Below are 20,370 nucleotides of genomic sequence, written 5' to 3'. Positions count from 1 at the left end.
TACCTTCAGATCAGCGGCACTGCTATGGGTACCCGCATGGCCCCACAGTATGCCAACATTTTTATGGCTGATTTAGAACAACGCTTCCTCAGCTCTCGTCCCCTAAAGCCCCTACTCTACTTGCGCTATATTGATGACATCTTCATCATCTGGACCCATGGAAAAGAAGCCCTTGAGGAATTCCACCATGATTTCAACAACTTCCATCCCACCATCAACCTCAGCCTGGTCCAGTCCACACAAGAGATTCACTTCCTGGACACTACAGTGCTAATAAACAATGGCCACATAAACACCACCCTATACCGGAAACCTACTGACCGCTATTCCTACCGACATACCTCCAGCTTTCACCCTGACCACACCACACGATCCATCGTCTACAGCCAAGCTCTGCAATACAACCGCATTTGCTCCAACCCCTCAGACAGAGACAAACACCTACAAGATCTCTGTCAAGCTTTCTTACAACTACAATACCCACCTGCAGAAGTAAAGAAACAGATTGATAGAGCCAGAAGAGTTCCCAGAAGTTACCAACTACAGGACAGGCCTAACAAAGAAAATAACAGAACGCCACTAGCCGTCACCTTCAGCCCCCAACTAAAACCCCTCCAACGCATTATTAAGGATCTACAACCTATCCTAAAGGATGACCCAACACTCTCACAAATCTTGGGAGACAGGCCAGTCCTTGCCTACAGACAGCCCCGCAACCTGAAGCAAATACTCACCAACAACCACATACCACACAACAGAACCACTAACCCAGGAACTTATCCTTGCAACAAAGCCCGTTGCCAACTGTGCCCACATATCTATTCAGGGGACACCATCACAGGGCCTAATAACATCAGCCACACTATCAGAGGCTCGTTCACCTGCACATCCACCAATGTGATATATGCCATCATGTGCCAGCAATGCCCCTCTGCCATGTACATTGGTCAAACTGGACAGTCTCTACGTAAAAGAATAAATGGACACAAATCAGATGTCAAGAATTATAACATTCATAAACCAGTCAGAGAACACTTCAATCTCTCTGGTCACGCAATCACAGACATGAAGGTCGCTATCTTAAAACAAAAAAACTTCAAATCCAGACTTCAGCGAGAAACTGCTGAATTGGAATTCATCTGCAAATTGGATACTATTAATTTAGGGTTAAATAGAGACTGGGAGTGGCTAAGTCATTATGCAAGGTAGCCTATTTCCCCTTGTTTTTTCCTACCCCCCCCCCCCCGACGTTCTGGTTAAACTTGGATTTAAACTTGGAGAGTGGTCAGTTTGGATGAGCTATTGCCAGCAGGAGAGTGAGTTTGTGTGTGTGTGTGTGTCCCTGGGAAAAACGGGGGGGGGGGGGGTGTGTGTGAGAAAGCTTGGATTTGTGCTGGACATGGCCCACCTTGATTACCATGCACATTGTAGGGAGAGTGGTCACTTTGGATGAGCTATTACCAGCAGGAGAGTGAGTTTGTGTGTGTATGGGGGTGGGGGGGTGAGAAAACCTGGATTTGTGCTGGACATGGCCCACCTTGATTACCATGCACATTGTAGGGAGAGTGGTCACTTTGGATGAGCTATTACCAGCAGGAGAGTGAGTTTGTGTGTGTGTTTTTTGGAGGGGGGTGAGGGGGTGAGAGAACCTGGATTTGTGCAGGAAATGGCCCAACTTGATTATCATGCACATTGTGTAGAGAGTTGTCACTTTGGATGGGCTATTACCAGCAGGAGAGTGAATTTGTGTGTCGGGGGGTGGAGGGTGAGAAAACCTGGATTTGTGCTGGAAATGGCCCAACTTGATGATCACTTTAGATAAGCTATTACCAGCAGGACAGTGGGGTGGGAGGAGGTATTGTTTCATATTCTCTGTGTGTATATAAAGTCTGCTGCAGTTTCCACGGAATGCATCCGATGAAGTGAGCTGTAGCTCACGAAAGCTCATGCTCAAATAAATTGGTTAGTCTCTAAGGTGCCACAAGTACTCCTTTTCTTTTTGCGAATACAGACTAACACGGCTGTTACTCTAAGACAGACAAAGGTTGGTCGTGTGGTTTTTGTATTGGCCTGTGACTCAAAGCTCCAAGTTCAGTGTCTGGCTCTGCTGCAGTCTTGCTGTGTGACCCTGGGCAAGACTTTTAGTCTTCTTGGGCCTCAGTTCCCCATCTGTAAAATGGGGGTGGTAATATTTCCTTTATCAATTTCGATTATAAGCTCTTTGGGGCAGGGACAGCCTCTTCCTATGTGTATGTACAGCTAGCTCAAAGGGGTTCTGATCTTGGTTGGAGCTTCTAGGTGCTGCTATAATACAAATATTTAATAATAACTGGGAGTTATTGGGAATTCATGACACGTGGACACACAAATCCAGGCTAGGATTTCCCTGTGACTTTCACTGATTAGAGATCCGGGGATGGAAGACACTTGTATAAGTATTAAAGCTTGTTAGTATTATTATCACGGTTACCTAATGATTTTTATTTCTTTTCTTTCTTTGCTCTGTCTCCTCTCCCAACTCATCAGTTAGTTTCAAGAAAACAACAAAACCATTCCCCACTGAGCCTCAGGAGGGTAAGTGTGGAGAACAAGAGAGCTATCTGTATTATGTTTTATGAATATCATATGCACTTCAGTTAACCTGCTTGATATTATCCAGCCTGGCTGCAAGAAGGAGAATCAAAGGAGACTATTAGGGGAAACAAACAAGAAATAGAACAATGGCAAAGAAAAGGTACCATCAGAGAGAAACAGTGGGGAAGCTAATAATAAGAGAATGTCCACTTGTCTGACTCCAACTCCGCTAGCAAGGTTTATTTTTCTCAGGCCCACATCTGGGATCAAAGGGGATATTAAACTATTAAAGTTCCTGGCGTAGAAAGGAAGGGGGATTGAGCAGGCAGTAGAGGCTGGAGATGGATCTTTGACAGAGAGAGACAGAGAATGCTTCAGGAGCTGTCTGTCTTTCTCAGGAAAAGGGGTGTCTGAGCCAAGTGGAACTTACCCAAAACTTACAAGAAAAGAATAAAGTTTAGGTAAGACACAGGTGTATAGGCCTTTTGTTGTTTTGTCCCTTTTCTCTGCTTGTTACGGGTGAATAAATAACGCTTTGTTTCTGAAGAAGCTGTTTTTGAGTCACTTTAATCAGGTGCAGGTCACAAGCCCCAAGAGAAAAATGGTTTATAGGTGCCAAGCCCAGTTGGACCTGTTGTGTTAATGGGTTGCCACCCAGAGATCCAGTCCCAGAGTGGTTGGACTGTGGGAAAAGTGAGAGGAAGACAGGCCTTCACCTAAAGGGTGCGCTAGAGGGACTAAAGGGTATCTAAAAGACAGCTCACCATTTAGCTGCAATAGTGCGTTTTCAGCTAAATTTTCAGAAGTAGCCTAAGATGTCTCAATTTGGACACCTATTAGTGGCCACTTTGCATCATGGTGGCCTTAGTTTTTCTAAAGCTCTTTTTGGTTCTGTGTTACATCCTGTTGGGTGACTCCATTTTCACATCCTGCCATTTCTTTTTCTTACAGACCTGAAGAAAGAGTTGCAGGACTTCAGGAAAATATTAAGGAAGCGGTGAGTGGCCCCGGGGCAAGACCAGTGTCATAAAAGATACTTGTTTCACCTTTGTGGCAGGGGTGACTATCCACCCTTCACAGATCATCCGGGCAACACTACCTGCTTCTGTTTGTCTGGAGTCACCACGTAGGAGGTGCTCTGCTACTGGCTCTGGGGCTGAGGTCCCAGCGCTCTCCAGTAGGAGGCACCTACAGGGCTGTGCTGCTGATGCTATCTTGTCTCACAAAGTTTGCCTTGTGGAATCTTCTGTCTCTTCTGCTCCTGCATTTTAGCTCACTCTGAACTTATTGGGGAAATGGCTGAAAAAGGTACAGAGACATGTTGCCTGTATCCCAACAGTAACACCTCTGGCCAATTAAGGAGCAGCATCAGTGTGTCTCAGAAAGATTCCCATCCTGTCTAGTCTTCATCCGCTGGTGGATATGACCTCCAGAAAGGGTGGAGATGAAGAATGAAAGAGGGGTAAATTAAGAGGAAAGAGGTGCTCCCCGTTGCCTATCTAAACTCCCAGATTCTCCTCCTTTGACTGTTCCTTAGAACTCCACTACCTGCACAGAAGGAAGTTGACATGGAACAGGTCTGGCAGCTGCTGCTGAATGCCGATAGGAAGGATTATGAGAAAATCTGTTTAAAGTATGGGATTGTTGACTTCCGTGGGATGCTGAGGAAGCTTCAGCAGATGAGGAAGGACAGAGAGGACAAGCAACAACAGGTAAGACAAAGCTTGAAAAACCATTGGATTTCAGTTAGACGTAAGCTCTTCTGGGCCTAAATCACTTTAGAAAATGGGATTTAAGCTCCTAAGTCACTTACATGCTTTTGAACATTTTACCCAAGGACAGCAAAACATTAGCAGCAATACAACAAAGAAGGCTCAATTCCAGCCTGACCTGTGTGTAACTCCTGTAATTTCAGTGGACTTCACTTTGCAAGGTATTGGTGGAATTGGTACTAGGGAGCCCATTTTTTAAAACCTGGGTGCTGAATTTTGTATTTGGGTGCCTGTGCAGCTTGTGCTGATTTACACACTCAAATGTAGAATTAGGTCAACCGATACAGACAACCATATTTGAAAATTGGACCAATAGTGTCTGCTTTGTGTATGAGTGACCAGGGGGCTGCTGGGTACTATCCAGCTTGCCTAAAGCAGCAAAAAGTGGAGGGCTAGTGCTGTTCCTTTTGCTACGCTGATACAGTGGTGGGTAAAGTAGGTTCCACACCATTTTGACAATCTAATGGAAAATCTACCAAAGCCAGCCCTATCCTATACCATGTGCTTGTGTCTGTCCTTCACAGTATATCTACAGTGTCACAAACCTCAAGCACATCAAGGTCAATAAGGAGGGGAATGCTACATTCCATCTAGAGATGGACCTGAAAAATCCTGAGAGCAGAATTTACCTGTACAAGGTAAGGTGGGAGAAGGAGTGGCGAGATCAAGCCATGCTGAGATTACAACGGTCACTTAGATCTGACTCAGAACATGCCTGATTCACTGTGCAGCAACTGAGTGTGTACGAATTGCTTTATAATGTGTCTCTCAATAGCAACTCCTTTGATTGATTAAGGACCATAATTGAAGTGGGAGTCCCATCCAGTTGTCCTCTGCTGGTAGATGTGGCATGAGACCTGAAGTGCAGAAGATGAAGGGGTTACAATAAAGATGGAATATTCAAGTCCATCACGGTCCTCCATGGAAATTCAAGAACCCCACAGGCAATAAATTGATCCCTGCAGTCTCAAATCAGCAAATTCAGATTAGTCTCATTCATTTTGATGGGCATTGTGTCCCTGTCTAATTTGTCTTCTATCAAAGAGGACTCTGAAGGAAATTAAAAAATACACCTAGTTACAGAATTTCACAGCCATGGTCAATAGATCATTGGTGGTGCAGGTGATTTATGAACAGCAGGATGATCGCATGGTGCTGAGTCCTCTTCCTCATTTCCTGCTGCTACATTGCATTCAGAAACAGCTAAAACTACATTAAGTATTTTCCTAATATGCCTTTCCTATGTAAGCAGTTTTTATAGCTGTTTTAGAGACATTTATGCAGTGCCAAATGAACTCTCAGTGCATTAAAAACAGCTAATGGGATCTTTGGCTGTATGAGCAAGGAGTGGTGAACAGTAGTAGCGAGGTGGGTTTACCTCTGTATACTGCGCACATTTTTAACAGCGAGCGTGATTAACAGTTGCAACAAACTACCAAAGGAAGTGGTGGATTCTTCATTTCTTGAAGTCTTCAGATCAAGACTGTGTGTCTTTTTGGAAGATATGCTTTAGCCAAACACAAGTTACTGGACTCAACACAGCGATAACTGGGGGAAATTCTCTGGCCTATGTTATAGACGAAGTCAGACTAGATGAACTAATGGTCCCTTCTGCCCTTAAACTCTGTGAAGCTATGAAACAAATGGGTGGGGAAGTGGTCCGTGCAGCCACAAGTGGTAGCGGAGATGGTGAGTAAAATCACAGATTGGAAGGCAGTTTGATCGCAAGCTATTCCATCCACATTAGGAGAGCATCTAAGCACCCTGAGCATTTACATCTTCAAAGCTACAAAAAGAAACTAATTAAACCTCAAAACGCCATGTGAATTAGGCAAATAAATGTTTTTTCCTCATTTAAGTAGGGTGACCAGATGTCCTGATTTTATAGGGACAGTCCTGGTTTTTGGGTGTTTTTCTTATATGGGCTCCTATTACCCCCACCTCCCCCCACCCCAGTCCCAATTTTTCACATTTGCTGTCAGGTCACCCTACGTTTAAGAGAGTTCTGTACAGGGCTCATTGTGAAGTCAGTTTTCATAAGCAATGAGCAGCAACTGCCCATTATCAGCAATAATAGGCTATAGGGCCAACAAATATGTGGACAAAGGTGATCCAGTGGATATAGTGTACTTGGACTTTCCAAAAAAACTTTGACAAGGTGCTTCACCAAATGCTCTTAAGCAAACCAAGCAGTCCTGGGATAAGACAGAAGGTCCTCTCATAGATCAGTAACTGGTTAAAAGTTGGTGGGGAGGGAAGGGTAGGAATAAATGGTCAGTTTTCAGAATGAAGAGAGGTAAATAGCTGAGTCCCCTAGGGATATGTACTGGGACCAGTGCTGTTCAACATATTCATAAATGATCGGGAAAAGGGATAAACAGTGAGATGGCAAAATTTGCAGATGATACAAAATTAGTCAAGATCTTAAGTCCAAAGCTGACTGTAAAGAGTTACAAAGGGATCTTACTAAACTGGGTGACTGGGCAACAAAATGGCAGATGAAATTCAGTGTTGATAAATGCAAACTTAAAGTAATACATATTGTAAAACATAATCTGAAGTATACATATAAAATGATGGGGGTCTAGATTAGCAATTACCGGTCAAGAGAGAGATCTTGGAGTCATTTTGGATAATTCTCTGAAAATATCCATTCAATGTGCAGCAGCAGTCAAAAAGCTAACAGAATGTTAGGAACTGTTAGGAAAAGGCTAGATAATAAAACAGTAAATATCATAATGCCACTGTATAAATCCATGGTACACCCACACCTTGAGTACTGTGAGCGGTTCTGCTTACCCCATCTCAAAGAAGATTTATTAGAAATGGAAAAGGTAGAGAGAAGGACAACAAAAATGATTAAGGATGTGGACCAGCTTCCGTATGAGACGAGATTAAAAAGACTGGGACTTTTCAGCTTGGAAAAGAGACAACGACAGGGGGATACGATCGAGGTCTATAAAATCATGACTGGTGCGGAGAAAGTGACCAGGGAAGTGTTATTTGCCCCTTCACATAACACAAGAACCAGGGGTCACCCCATGAAATTAATAGGCAGCCAGTTTAAAATAAACAAAAGGAAGTATTTCTTCACACAAGGCACAGCCAACCGGTGGAACTCGTTGCCAAGGGATGTGTGAAAGCCAGAAATATAACTGGATTAAAAAAAGAATTAGATAAGTTCCTGGAAGATAGGTCCATCAGTGGCTATTAGCCAAGATGGTCAGGGATGCAACACCATGCTCTGGATATCCGTAAGCCTCTGACTGCCAGATGCTGGAAGTGGACAACAGAGGATGGATCACTTGACAATTGCCCTCTTCTGTTCATTCCCTTTGAAACATTAGCCACTTTTGGAAGACAGGATACTGTGCTAGATGAACCATTGCTCTGGCCCAATATGGCCATTCTTATGTTCTCAGCCATCCCTGGTATAACTCATTGACATAAATGGAGTTGTACCAGGGATGAATTTGGCATAATGTGTTTGAAGGGATTTGGACCTCTGGGGTCCCGTATGCTAGAAACCGAGTGTTGCACATTTAACATATTGCACTTAGGAATTCAGGTAGTCTTGGGTTGGTGCTTTAAACCCATTTAATGTCTTTCCATTTAAACAAGTGCATTGCTCTAACTCAGCAAATTGCCTCTTTTCTCCCTTTAGGATGGCCAGCTGATCAATTATGGATTCAACGATGACAAAGTAAAGCACTGTCTGAGGCAGGCAGGGAAAAAGTACAACTTCACCATCAACCACCTGCAGCTGGAAGATGCTGGCGTGTACCAGATCAAAGTGGAAGATGTGGATGTCTTCTCAACTGAGCTAGAAGCTGACTGTAGGGACCTGAGCTTTATAAACATGCACTTTGCCAGGATGTGATAAGAACCCATTGCAGATGGGAAATCTAATCTGGGACTAAATTTCAAACTCAGCAGTGGAAACCAATAGCCACTGAAGTCTATGCAGGCAAAGGCTCTTACTCTCTAATAATATACTTGTGTCAAAGAGAGAAAGGGTAGGAAAGGTGGTCATGTGGACAGGACACTGGATTAGGTTTTAGGATCAATGGGTTCAATTCTCAGTTCAGCACAGACTTCTTATATGACTTTGGGCTTGACTCTTAATTTATCCTGTGCCTCAGTTCCCCTTCTGTAAAATGGGGATAATAATCCTCTTTGTCAAAGGGATGTTGTGAGGCTAAAAGTCCATGAATGATTGTGAACTGCTCAGACACCACAGTGATAAGGTATAGGTACCTAGTTAAGTAAAAAAAAATATATTCCTGTACCACTCACAAGTAGACTAAGGCGTACATCTCCGGGTAACTGTTCTTTCTGCCAGCGCAAAAGCTTGCTGACTTCAAATTTTCTTTCATCCATCCATCCATCCACATTTAGTCCTAGTGAGTCAAGCAACTCCTTCACCCACATTTTCCTAACAATGGCCCTCAATCCTAACTTGGAGAGACCACGTTCCATTATAAGGGAATGGGCGCTACCCCACCCTGGTCATTGGATATAGAAGTGGGCTGTTCCTTTTTTGGTCCTTGTAGGGAAATGAGCCATCCCATCCAAGATTTGCAGAGGGACTGGAAGTGGCAGCTGTCCCACTGTAACTTTCCATAGTGGCCTCCAATAGGAGGGAAACAACATTACTTTGCTTCAAGATATGTTTTTGTATATTTCTTGTATAAAATATAATAGAAGGGAGGGTCATTTTAGGGGGCATGTAACACACTCTTCTCACAGCCTCCCAGAGTGTAGGAGACTTTCCTAGGCTCCAGCATAGCTTTTCTCCCTGAAAGACCTGAGCTGCCTGTCACGGAGAATCTGTTACATGACTAATAGCCCTTGATTTGCCATTGCAGTCATTCCTGTGGGATTCCGACGCTTGCTTAGTGAAGTGCACTGCCATGAGCAAGGAAATGCCATCTTTGAATGCAGCCTATATAGCCCCTGCTATGATGCCATGTGGCTGTATAGAAAACATCCCATTGAGAAGAGTGACAAGTACAAAATCTCCATCTCTCCTGATGGCCTGACCCACCAGCTGGTGATTAAAAACACACAGCTCACTGACAAAGGGACTTACACCCTCGATATAAGAATCTGCTCCTCTAGTGCATGGCTGGAGGTGGAATGTGAGTAACACTCTATTCTTCCCTTAGCTTCAGTTTTGCTTTCTTATGGTGGACCTAACTTTGTCACCAGGTGGCCTGCCGTTAGACATGGATTGCTGTTGGGAGTTGATTGTTAAGCTGGTGGCTCTGGAGTGCTATCTGGGAAAGTAGGAAGCAGGTTAGAAAGTAACTTCAGCCTTCCTCTTCAGTAGGACTATGACAATCAGACAATAACTCCCCTCCTTATGAACACTGACAAAACCTGCAAGCTCTCATTTCCCCTATTGCCATAAGATGGATTCTCCATCACTTGGAGATTTTAAATCAAGACTGGATCTCTCTTAAAAATACACTCCAACTCCACCGCAATATAGGAACTTGATGAAGAAATTACAGGGTGAAAATTTTTGGCCTGTGTTACACAATAGATCAGACAAGATGATCACAAATATCCTTTCTGACCTGAAACTCTACTATTCCTATTCAAGTGCTGCTATTTCTAAAGTAGGGTCCTCTTAATTAGGCTATCCAAATCAACTATCTGTTGTCCTCATTAAGTTGCTGACCTTCAACCCAACTGGGACCAGATGAGGAAAGTTGAACCCCCAGACCTCTGGCCTGTTAACCATATTTACAATTGGTAGTGTACATCCTTATTTAACTTACCTAAGGAACAACTACACTTTAAGTAAATATTAACCTATATATAGGGCTGGAGTCTTTACTCCTTGGGTGGGAAATTTAGAGGGTCAGGGCCCCAAACCTGCAGTTCAACTAGTAGGCCCTGTACTTTGGAGTATGGTGGGGATTGTTAGCCACTGGGTATGTGATCTTTTTGTTGAATTCAGGAGAGGGATGGGTATGAGAGGGATGGGTACAAGGGAGAAGTTGCCTTTGTGTCCATGGTATCCCCTCAGCCTCTCATGACAGGAACTGTGGGGTTGACTGATGACTGATCCTTCCTAATCTGATAGGCTCCATTACCTAGTTAGAGCCAGGCCTCTTCAAGGTTTAAGGCTACCTCAGGATACCTGGATAGTGTTTTCAGCTATTTTACTTAGACCTCCCTCAAAGCAGCTCCTCTTGTTGAGTGATGATGGACAAACCCCTCCAGCAGAGAGCCAGGGGTTAGTCTGCAGGGAAGGCTTCCTGTTAAACTTGCCATAGATACACATTCAGCCAGAAGTGGCCTTTCGCTCCAGCCCCACTACACCTCTAGGCTGGAGCTACTGAGACAGGGCCTCCCTAAAATGGCTTTAGGATCAATCAGGTTTGCTATCAACCCCCAGGTGGCCTAAGATGGCTGCTAGCTATTGCTGGTATCCTCTGGGTGTCTCTTGGCCAACACTGATCTTTGTGAGTCTGTGCTGGCCCACTACCCGTGGCTGCTGGCTGCTGCCAGTCACTGCTGGCTCCATGCAAACTCCTGTAAGAGGACTCTGATTGTCTCCATTTACTGGCTGTCCCACTGGTGTGTTTAGACTCCCCTGTGTAAGTTCCCTGAGGAGGTCTCTGCTCCTCAGCAGAGGAGAGTCGGGAGGGGCATGGAATGTTCGTCTCCAACTGCCATAACGGACTTTCTTGTTTACTTTCAATGGGCCCCTTTCCCTCTCAGCAACAGCTATCTCTGTACTTCTGAAAACCACAGCATCCCCCAGTGGATGAAAAGCTAGATGTGGCTTTGGCTCTGCCCATCCTCAGGCTAAACACTGCTTCACCCCCAAAATAAAATGTTGAGAGACTATCTCTCTCAGGGCCCTTCCACTCTTCCCATGATGCAAACTAACCTGAATCTGATGAGCATCAGGGCACATATGAAAATGGGAGGGAACTGTGATTGTGAGGGTATGGCATTGTTTGAAGGGGAGGATATATGTTTTAAGTTTTGTCAGGGATGCCTATCACATACAAGTTAGGCACCCTTTATATGCATTTAACTAAATGAGTAAATAAGAAAAGCTTGGTGGGTAAAATAATTGAAACAAAACTCTGTAAACTACCATTTCATTCTGAAATTTACAAAATGGAGCTGCAAAAGTTGCACTGTCTTTCATGTCAGCTTTAAGTCTCTTTTTGGAGTGAGAACAGACCCATTTCTACTTAAAATGTTGGTTTTTGTCTGAGAAACATAAAATTCTGACTGAAACTTCCATTGGAAACATGCAAGATTTTGAGTTTTATATATTCTGGGTGTGAAAATGTCCTCTGTGCAAAAAATTAAATTTCTGTATTGTGAAATGTCCTGGAATGAAATCATAAAAATCGTAGTGCAAAATTGAATGCTCTCATTTTCATCCCTTTCATACATTTCTCATTACAGTGGCATGATATTTCATTTGGTGGCTGCAGTGTTATGTGAGATTTTTATTCACTGTTCCTATTGCTTTTGTCTTTTCTTTCCTGTGAATGGCTTCTTCTCCAATCAACGAACAATGTGTCCACAATGCAGCTGCCAGAGGAAAGAGCAGACAAACTGAAGGAGATGGAACAGATAAAACTGGATGGCAGACAGATAAGTCCATGTTACTAGATGAAGAAGGTGCTAAGGAACTTCTACAGGGAGAAGGCCTTGGGAATCAAAACCACCTTAAAAGCACCAGAATGGGCAAAGATGGCCAGTATGGAAGTAACCAAGATGGTAGTCGAGACCTCTATGGCTCCTCAATGGATGTTGATTGGCAACATGGATCTTTGGGACAAGATAGGCTAACTGGAAGGGTGGGGAAGGATGGAAGAATGGGGAAAGGCCAGTTTTCTGGAGCAGGCACAGATGGAGTTTCAGTGGCAAATGGGAATAAATTTGGTTTGGCTAGTAGTGAATGTGGACGTTTAGGAAAGATTCATGGGCAAGACTTGAAGTTAGGTGGAGCTGGTATTGGTAGTGCAATAGTAGAAGGGGATCTGCATTCTTTTTATGGCGAGGAGTCTATGCTGGGTGGAGCTGGTTCTGGTGGCGGATTAGGGGGAGCAGGAGGGTTGGGTTCTTTAGATGGTAGAGATTCCATGCTTGGTGGTGCTGGTGCTAGGTTAGGAGGCTCAGGAGAATTGGGATCTCTCCATGGCATGGAAGGCGGTGCGAACATTGGTGGTGCTGGGTTAGGAGGAGCAGGGAGTGTAGGATCCCTCTATGGCAAGGATGGTATGCTACTTGGAGCCAGTGTTGGTGCTGGAGACCATCTAGATGGTGCTGGAGCCATGGGTGCTCTTGGTGACAGAGATGCCATACTAGGTGCCTCTGATGTTGGTGGTGCTGGCTCAGGTGATGCAGGGGGCACAAGTTCCCTCTTTGGTGAGGATGGCATGCTAGGGGGAGCGGGTGGTTCTGGTGCTGGACTAGGTAGTGCAGGGGGCACGGGTTCTCTCTGTGGTGAGGATGCCATGCTAGGGGGAGCGGGTGCTGGTCTCGCTGATCTCGCTGGTCTAGGTGGTGCAGGCTCCCTCTATGGCAAGGATGTTATGCTAGGTGGAGCCAGTGTTGGTGCTGGACTAGACGGTGCTGGAGGCATGGGTGCATTTGATGGTGGCGGTGCTGGCTCAGGTGGTGCAGGGGGCATGGGCTCCCTCTGTGGTAAGGATGGTATGAAAGGTGGAACCAGTGCTGGATTAAGAGGCGCAGGAGGCATACAGTCTTTTTATGATGAGGATGATATGCTTGCTGGGGCTGGCGCTCATGACGCTGGTCTAGGCGATGCATGTGGTAGGAAGTCTCTCTGTGGTAAGGACGGTATGCTAGGTGCAGTTGGGGCTGTGGCTGGTGGAGATGAGGCTGAGATTGGTGGTACCAGTGCTCGTTTAGGTGGTGCAGGAGGAATGAGGTCTCCCGGTGGTAAGGATCGTGGGCTAGGTGGAGATGGGGCTGGTACTGGTGTTGGTGGTGATGATTTAGGTAGTCCAGGGGCCATAGGGTCTCTCTATGGTAATGACGGTATGCTAGGTGGAGCTGGTGCTGCTGGGGCTGGGGCTGGGAGTGGTTTTGGTGGTGCGGGGGGCGGGGTGTCTCTCTATGGTAAGAATGGAATGATAGGTGGAGCTGGCTCCGGGGCGGATGGTTTTGGTGCTGGTGTAAGTAGCCCAGGGAGGATGGAAACTCTTTCAGGAAAGGATGCTATATCTGGTGGAGCTGATGCTGGATTAGGAAGAGCAGGGGGTCTGACGGGTGCTCTCTGTGGCAAGAATGGTATGCACAGTGCTGGTTTAGGTGACTCAAGGGGTGAGGGCTATCTCTGTGGTAAAGATGCTATGCTAGGTGGAGCTGGTACTGGTTTAGATAGTGCAGGAAGGATAGACTCTCTCTATGGTAAGGATCCTATTTTAGGTGGACATGGTGTTGGTGGAGCTGCTGCTGGATTAGCAGGTGCAGGAACCATGGGTTCTCTCTCTGGCAAGGATGCCATGCTAAGCGGAGTCGGTGCTGGATCAGCAGGTGCAGGAACCATGGGTTCTCTCTCTGGCAAGGATGCCATGCTAAGCGGAGTCAGTGCTGGATCAGCAGGTGCAGGAACCATGGGTTCTCTCTCTGGCAAGGATGCCATGCTAAGCGGAGTTGGTGCTGGATCAGCAGGTGCAGGAGACATAGGGTCTCTCTATGGTAAGGATGCCATGCTAAGCGGAGTCGGTGCTGGATCAGCAGGTGCAGGAACCATGGGTTCTCTCTCTGGCAAGGATGCCATGCTAAGCGGAGTCGGTGCTGGATCAGCAGGTGCAGGAGACATAGGGTCTCTCTATGGTAAGGATGCCATGCTAAGCGGAGTCGGTGCTGGATCAGCAGGTGCAGGAACCATGGGTTCTCTCTCTGGCAAGGATGCCATGCTAAGCGGAGTCGGTGCTGGATCAGCAGGTGCAGGAGACATAGGGTCTCTCTATGGTAAGGATGGTAAGGTAAGTGGAGCAGGGCCTGGTGCTGGTATAAGTGGTCCAGAGGGCATGGAGTCTTTCTTTGACAAGGATGGTATGTCTGGTGGCACCAGGGCTGGTGCTGAAGTAGGTGGGGCAGGTGTGTTGGATTCCATACATAGCGAAGGTTTAGTGCTAGGTGGGGCAGGGCCTGGTACTGGTGGTGCATTCATAGGAGCTTGGGGCACGGATTCACTTGACAGCAGAGATTCCATCTTAGATGGAGCAGTTGCCAGTGGTGGTAATGGTGGTTTAGGACACTTGGGTTCCCTTTGTGGCAGGGATCCTGCCCTTGGTGGAGCAGCTGTTGGTGCAGGAGGTAAATTACAGGATGGCTCCATTGATGGGAGAATGCCAGGTGTTCATGGTGAAGGGTCACTGGGTTATGATCAGATGTCAGGCCATCATAGTGGAGTCCAGGCTGATGCCAGAAGAGGACAGATATCAGGCCTTAATGCCAGGGGACTAAGTGCAGAAGAAACCTTGAAAAACAGAGACTGGAAAAGAAGAGGAGGTTTTCTCCAAGATGAAGCAAGGGGTATTCACTTTTCATTGATGGCTTTTATGGTGCTATTGCTCTAGTATTTTAGAGAAGAAGGATAATCTTGTGGTTGAGATCTAGGCCTGAGAACTTGGAGGCTTTCTGTTCTACCTGTGACTGTGCCATAAATTTCCTTTGTGATCTTAAGTAAATCACAGGCCCAGATTTTTAAAAGTGGTCACTGATTTTGGGTATCTCCTGTTTTGGGTGCCTAACTTGGATCTGATTTACAGAAGTGCTGATGCTCCCAACTTGTAGCTGAAGTCGATGGGAGCTCCATGCATTCAACACATATGGAAGGGGAGACTTGAAAATGTTTGTCTGAGCTTCCACATCTTTAAATGGAGATAGTAACTTCACCACTTCCAGGAGGTTGGGCAGAGATTTATAACTGTCTGTTAAAGTGCCTTGAGATCCTTGTGATAGAACCGGTATATATTAATGATAGCCTTTAGAAATATTGTGAGATCTCTCTGGAACCCCCCTCTAAGCCCTTCTAACTCCTTCCTATGAAATAAACAGACTCAAAGCACACAAGGAATAGGCATTATCCAGTTCACAAAAAATTAGTTTCTATATCTTTTCAAGTAAAGTGTCCATATTTCTTCACCATCTCCCAGTAGTTCAAAACAGATCCTTTTACTTTATTGTTTCTAATGATGTCCAGTGCAAAGATCTCCATTTTTCTACAGCCCTGAGACCCATTCAGTGCCAAATTTTCTGTTATATGAAAATGCACATAAAATCCAACCCAGAAAACTCTTACTCATATTAGTTGGCCTTATCTGACTAACACCACTGAAGTCAATGAGGCTGCTCATGAAAATAAAGACTACTTAACTCAGTGTGGATAAGGTCTATAATGCCAAATATTTCTGGTTTTGTGCTGAGTTTCTTATGGGAATGAGGGATTGGGATACGTGTGCCCACTTAAATACAACACACTTGAAATCAAGCTTGTAGTGTATCTACTTGTCCATTATATTGACTTGACTTGCATGCAGAACGTTGGCAGATCTTCAGTTGACGTATATCAGCACGACCTCAATTAAATCAGTGTCAGTTTACACCATCTGAGGATCTGGCTCAATTGTATTTTGGGATTATTATTGGAGGACTTCTTTTTATAAGAGTGCTGCCTGCCTGTTCTTCCCATCTGCACGGGCATTTTTGTTCTCAGATGTTACTCCCCCAGTATGTTCTCTTGTGTAACAAATGGTCAGTGCATTTCCAATGTGGGCTCTTTTCCTCTCTGTATGTTCAGAATCACATTGCCATTTCAACAAAGGGTTGTCTGATGTCAGTGCCCAGAAAGGGAAACCCACTGTGCTGTCTTGCAGCCTCAATAACGATCAGGTGGAGGGAATCTGGTTTAAAGATGAATTCGAGGTAAGGGTGCAATAACTCACTGTTTTCTTGGGACACCAAGGACTTATTTCACTTGCTGGCTACAACTTTCATGCGATATTATGGCAAGGTGTTTCCTTACTCTGCCCCACTTTCATGTGGCTGAGAGACAGGGTCCTGTGCAGTGGTGCCCCAGTTTCCACTGTAAGGGAAGGCAGCAGACTAGTCTCCCTGGCCACTGAGTCTGACCTGTGTGGGATTGCACCCGAGCCTGTTTGGCTCAAGCCTCCCGAGGGGAATTGGGCAGGGTTCCTCCCCAGTCCCACCACAGGGCCATTTGCATTCTCACATCTACACTAGGAGGGTATTGTGAGGTTTTTTTCCCATCTCATTTTCCTTGACATGGGCAGGGAAGGGACAAGCCTCCTTTCTTCTCCCCACTACTGATTATTTAGAATACATATACATACTAGGTGCATTCAGAAATGCAAAGAAAAACAAGGTGCCTTCTCCAAGGAACTTCAGGTTGAAGATATGATTGTGAGAGGTGTGGACCGTCCACAGTGCTCATTGAAATCAATGCTCAGCACCACTTAAGATAAGACAAATTAGATGCAATGTCTCATTACAATGCAGGAGAATGGTTTGGGTCACAAGGTCACTGAGGATGAGATTGCAGTAGTCCAGATGAGAAATGACCCAGGCATGGAACCAGGTTTTAGAAGTAGGGATGGAGAGGAATGGAGACAGCTTAGATATATTAGGACCTGCTCCAAAGCCCACTGAGGTCAATGGAAAGACTCACATTGACTTTAATGGACTTTGGATCAGGCCCTTAGTAGGGAATATATTGGTCCATCAGTGGTTACATGAAGGGTTACCAGTTAAATAATCAAAGAATATCATAGTAATTAAGCAATGGTGACCAAAACATAGGCTCTTACCTGGGGATTAATGATGAGCTATGGTGGACACAGCTGAGGAACCCTAGACAGTCAACTGATTCCTATGAAATACCCTGTTTTGAGCTGCTTGTTGCTACAGAGGATCTGTGCTACACCCCAGCTTTTAGACTAGAGGTTCTCAAACTGGGGGTCGGGACCCCTCAGGGAGTCGTGAGCTGTCAGCCTCCACCCCAAACCCCGCTTTGCCTCCAGCATTTATAGTGGTGTTAAATATATAAAAAAGTGTTTTTAATTTATAAGAGGGGTCAGACTCAGAGGCTTGCTGTGTGAAAGGGGTCACCAGTACAAAAGTTTGAGAACCACTGTTTTAGATCATCTTTTGAAGTAACCCAGTCAGTGTGGCAGACCTCCAAGGAGTCCCACTTGCCCTGCTGCCTCACCGCCTCCTAGATTGGAGCCTCTGGGTTTCAGCACTCCTGTTTCATACCATGAGCTCTCCTCAGCGAGTCCCACTGAAGTGGACTCCTGGTTGGAGTCTTGTACAACCTTCAGGAACTAATGCACCCCAGCAAGTATTTGTAGTGACACCCAAGCAGAGTTTTCAAAACAAAGCAGGATATATTAGTCAACAGGAACACAGCACTGGAAGTCCTTAGGTTAGCATGGAGAAACGAAAGTTAAAGCATAGTCCATTTTAGTCAAGCCAGAGTAATTCGCTAGCCAAGCTGTAGTTAACTCCCTTTTCAGGCTCTGTTGACTTCCTTAGTCAGTCCCCGTAGCTAGCTCCCAGCCACTTCCAGAAACCAATTCTTTACTGCCTTTTGGTCACCTCCCAGTCCTTTGTTTTCCAGGTAGGTCCATGCTGAGTTCAAACCCAGGGGTGAGAGGTGGGGGAAAGCTCCTTCCTCTGGGTGTTGATTGCTAGGTGTCAATGATATGGCCTTTAGGGTTTTCTATGTTCTTCTCAGATTTTCCACTGATAAGGGTTGACCTTAGCCAGTCCTTCTAATGACCCATTCAGTCCACTCAGACAGCTAAGTGGCATACCCCCCCACACATGTCTCTTTGCCCCAAGAGCAAACTTAATCATTTTTCTCCCACTGAGTAGAAAAGCTATATATGGGGAAAACTGAGGCTTCATAAAAATACTACAGGAAATTCCCACTTTGTCACACCTGGATTTTGTATTCAGTTTCATTTGGCACATCGAGCATTCTTATTTCCCAAGTCCAATTCCCTTTGTCTCCCAATAAAAAAAAAAGCAAGTGTTTCCCTGTATCTTTTGTTAATATTTTGAACTGCATTTGATCATCCAAATAGTTTGAAATTTTGCACTTCCATTGTATTTGGCTGATACGTTTGGTGTGCTACCCGGTTTCCAGAAAAGATTGCAAGCAAGCCAAGAAGACCACAATATTTGCTTTGGCCAGGCAGAAAAATTGTCAGGTTTGTGATATCGGAGGGGGTGTTTTATAGAGATGGTCAACATTTTTCCATTCTATTTTTTTTTTTTTTGAGGGAAAATGACAGTTCAACTGAAGGGAAATTTTCACCAAAATAAATAAATAAATTTTCATCAAAAATGTTTGCATTTTCAGTTTTCTGAGGAAAAGAAAGTGTTCAACATTTTTAATGGAAAATGATTTTTTTATTAAAAATGTTGACCAAATTTTCTTTTCCTTCCCCCCCCGCCCCCCCAAAAAATCCAAAAAATGTTGATGAAAAGGGATGTGTGTGAAAATTGAAGTTCAAGAGTCATTTTCCAGTCGGCTCTAGTGTGTTATCTTCTTGGCTGGCCAGTCTTTCTTTTGAATAGCCATATTAATAAACCGGAAAGTCCCATCTGACATTTGTCCTGCCAAAATATTGGATATATTAATAAACCGGAAAGTCCCATCTGACATTTGTCCTGCCAAAATATTGGATGGTTCCTGTAAAGAAAAAATGTCTCCCTGTCTTTTACACAGCAGCTAACAGGCCTGGATGAACTCTCTTCTGAAAAATATGGGCTGGTCCACAAACTGATAGACACAGTAGAAGAGAGTCATGCTGGGAAGTATAAATTTGAAGCTGAAGGTGTCAAAACTGAAGCATCTATTTTTGTTGAAGGCAAGTCTGTTCAAATTGCTTCATTGCCTCGATGTTAAAAAGGCAGCTGGAATGCTCATGTTCCTAATGCAATGTATTAGCCTGCATGTGCTTAAATGTAATGCAGAATTTCTCAAATTGGGGTCCATGGACCCCTGGGGGTCCACAAGGGTACTCCAGGGGGTCCGCAAGTCATGTCCAGGGCTGCCAGCCCTGCTGATCAACTCCTCTCCCTCCCTCACAGTGCCTCCTTCATGCCATGGAACAGGTATTCAGCAGCGTGCAGGAGGCGATGGGAGGGAAGGGGAGGAGCAGGGATGGGGCAAGCTCGGGGGAGGGGATGGAAAGAGGCGGGGAAGAGAAGGGGTAGGGGTGGAGTGGGGGTGGGGTGAGGTGGGTCCTTGGGGGAAGGGATGGAGTGTGGGCAGAGCCTGGGACTGAGTGGAGGAGTAGGGGGGTCAATGAAAAATTTTAAATCAAAATGGGGGTCATCAGGTTGCTAAAGTTTGAGAACCGCTGATGTAATGCATTCATTATCTTACAAAGCAGTATTTTGGTTAGAAGGCTGGCCTTGTGGTTAAAGAAATGAAGTGGAATGTAAGAGATGTGGGTTTGATTCTTAGCTCTAACGCCAATTTTTGTGAAGGAGATTGCGCATTTCCTAACTAATTGCAAATTTATAGTGGAGCCTTAATCTTGCAAGAACAAAGTTTATTGCATTTAATATCCCAGATTTTAGTTTGTAAAGAAATGAGGAGGTGGGTGAAAAAAGCAGAAAATATAAAGAAAAACAGGGAAATTAAAAGAAAAAAACAGCTGACAGGCAGTGGCTAGCGGTAGATTTAGTCACTGCAAAGTGAACAATTTTATACCTAAAAGACTTCATAAGAATTAAAGAAAATGTCACTCTTAAACAAGCAAATACATCTCTATAATATATGCATCTCTAAGTGTGCTGTATCATTATCTCAAAGGTTTGACCAGCTGATTTAATCAAAAACTGTCTCTTAGTTCACATGCATGCTTACTGAATTCCAAATTAATTTATGCATGTTGGATGAAATTCACCTCAGTGCAGGGGCAAGAACAAAGTCTAGGCCTCACTTACATTATATTTTGAGGGCATAAGT

At 44.9% G+C, this 20,370-nt stretch overlaps 1 protein-coding gene across 1 annotated transcript in view; it reads left to right on the top strand.

The window, feature by feature from the left end:
• Window positions 1-20,370, top strand: part of IGFN1 (immunoglobulin like and fibronectin type III domain containing 1) — a 46,516-nt gene that overhangs the window by 12,180 nt on the left and 13,966 nt on the right. Inside the window, exons 7-15 of the mRNA XM_048827138.2 lie at window positions 2,527-2,574; window positions 3,526-3,571; window positions 4,112-4,286; window positions 4,871-4,984; window positions 8,011-8,182; window positions 9,215-9,487; window positions 12,891-13,034; window positions 16,165-16,289; window positions 19,120-19,261. Of these exons, the coding sequence (XP_048683095.2) occupies window positions 2,527-2,574; window positions 3,526-3,571; window positions 4,112-4,286; window positions 4,871-4,984; window positions 8,011-8,182; window positions 9,215-9,487; window positions 12,891-13,034; window positions 16,165-16,289; window positions 19,120-19,261 (1,239 nt within the window). The remainder of the gene's footprint in view (window positions 1-2,526; window positions 2,575-3,525; window positions 3,572-4,111; window positions 4,287-4,870; window positions 4,985-8,010; window positions 8,183-9,214; window positions 9,488-12,890; window positions 13,035-16,164; window positions 16,290-19,119; window positions 19,262-20,370) is intronic.

The sequence above is a fragment of the Caretta caretta genome, chromosome 21, assembly GCF_965140235.1.
Source record: "Caretta caretta isolate rCarCar2 chromosome 21, rCarCar1.hap1, whole genome shotgun sequence".
Lineage (NCBI taxonomy): Eukaryota > Metazoa > Chordata > Testudines > Cheloniidae > Caretta > Caretta caretta.
Note: the sequence above shows the minus strand (reverse complement) of the source record. Positions and strands in the feature narration are given on the sequence as shown.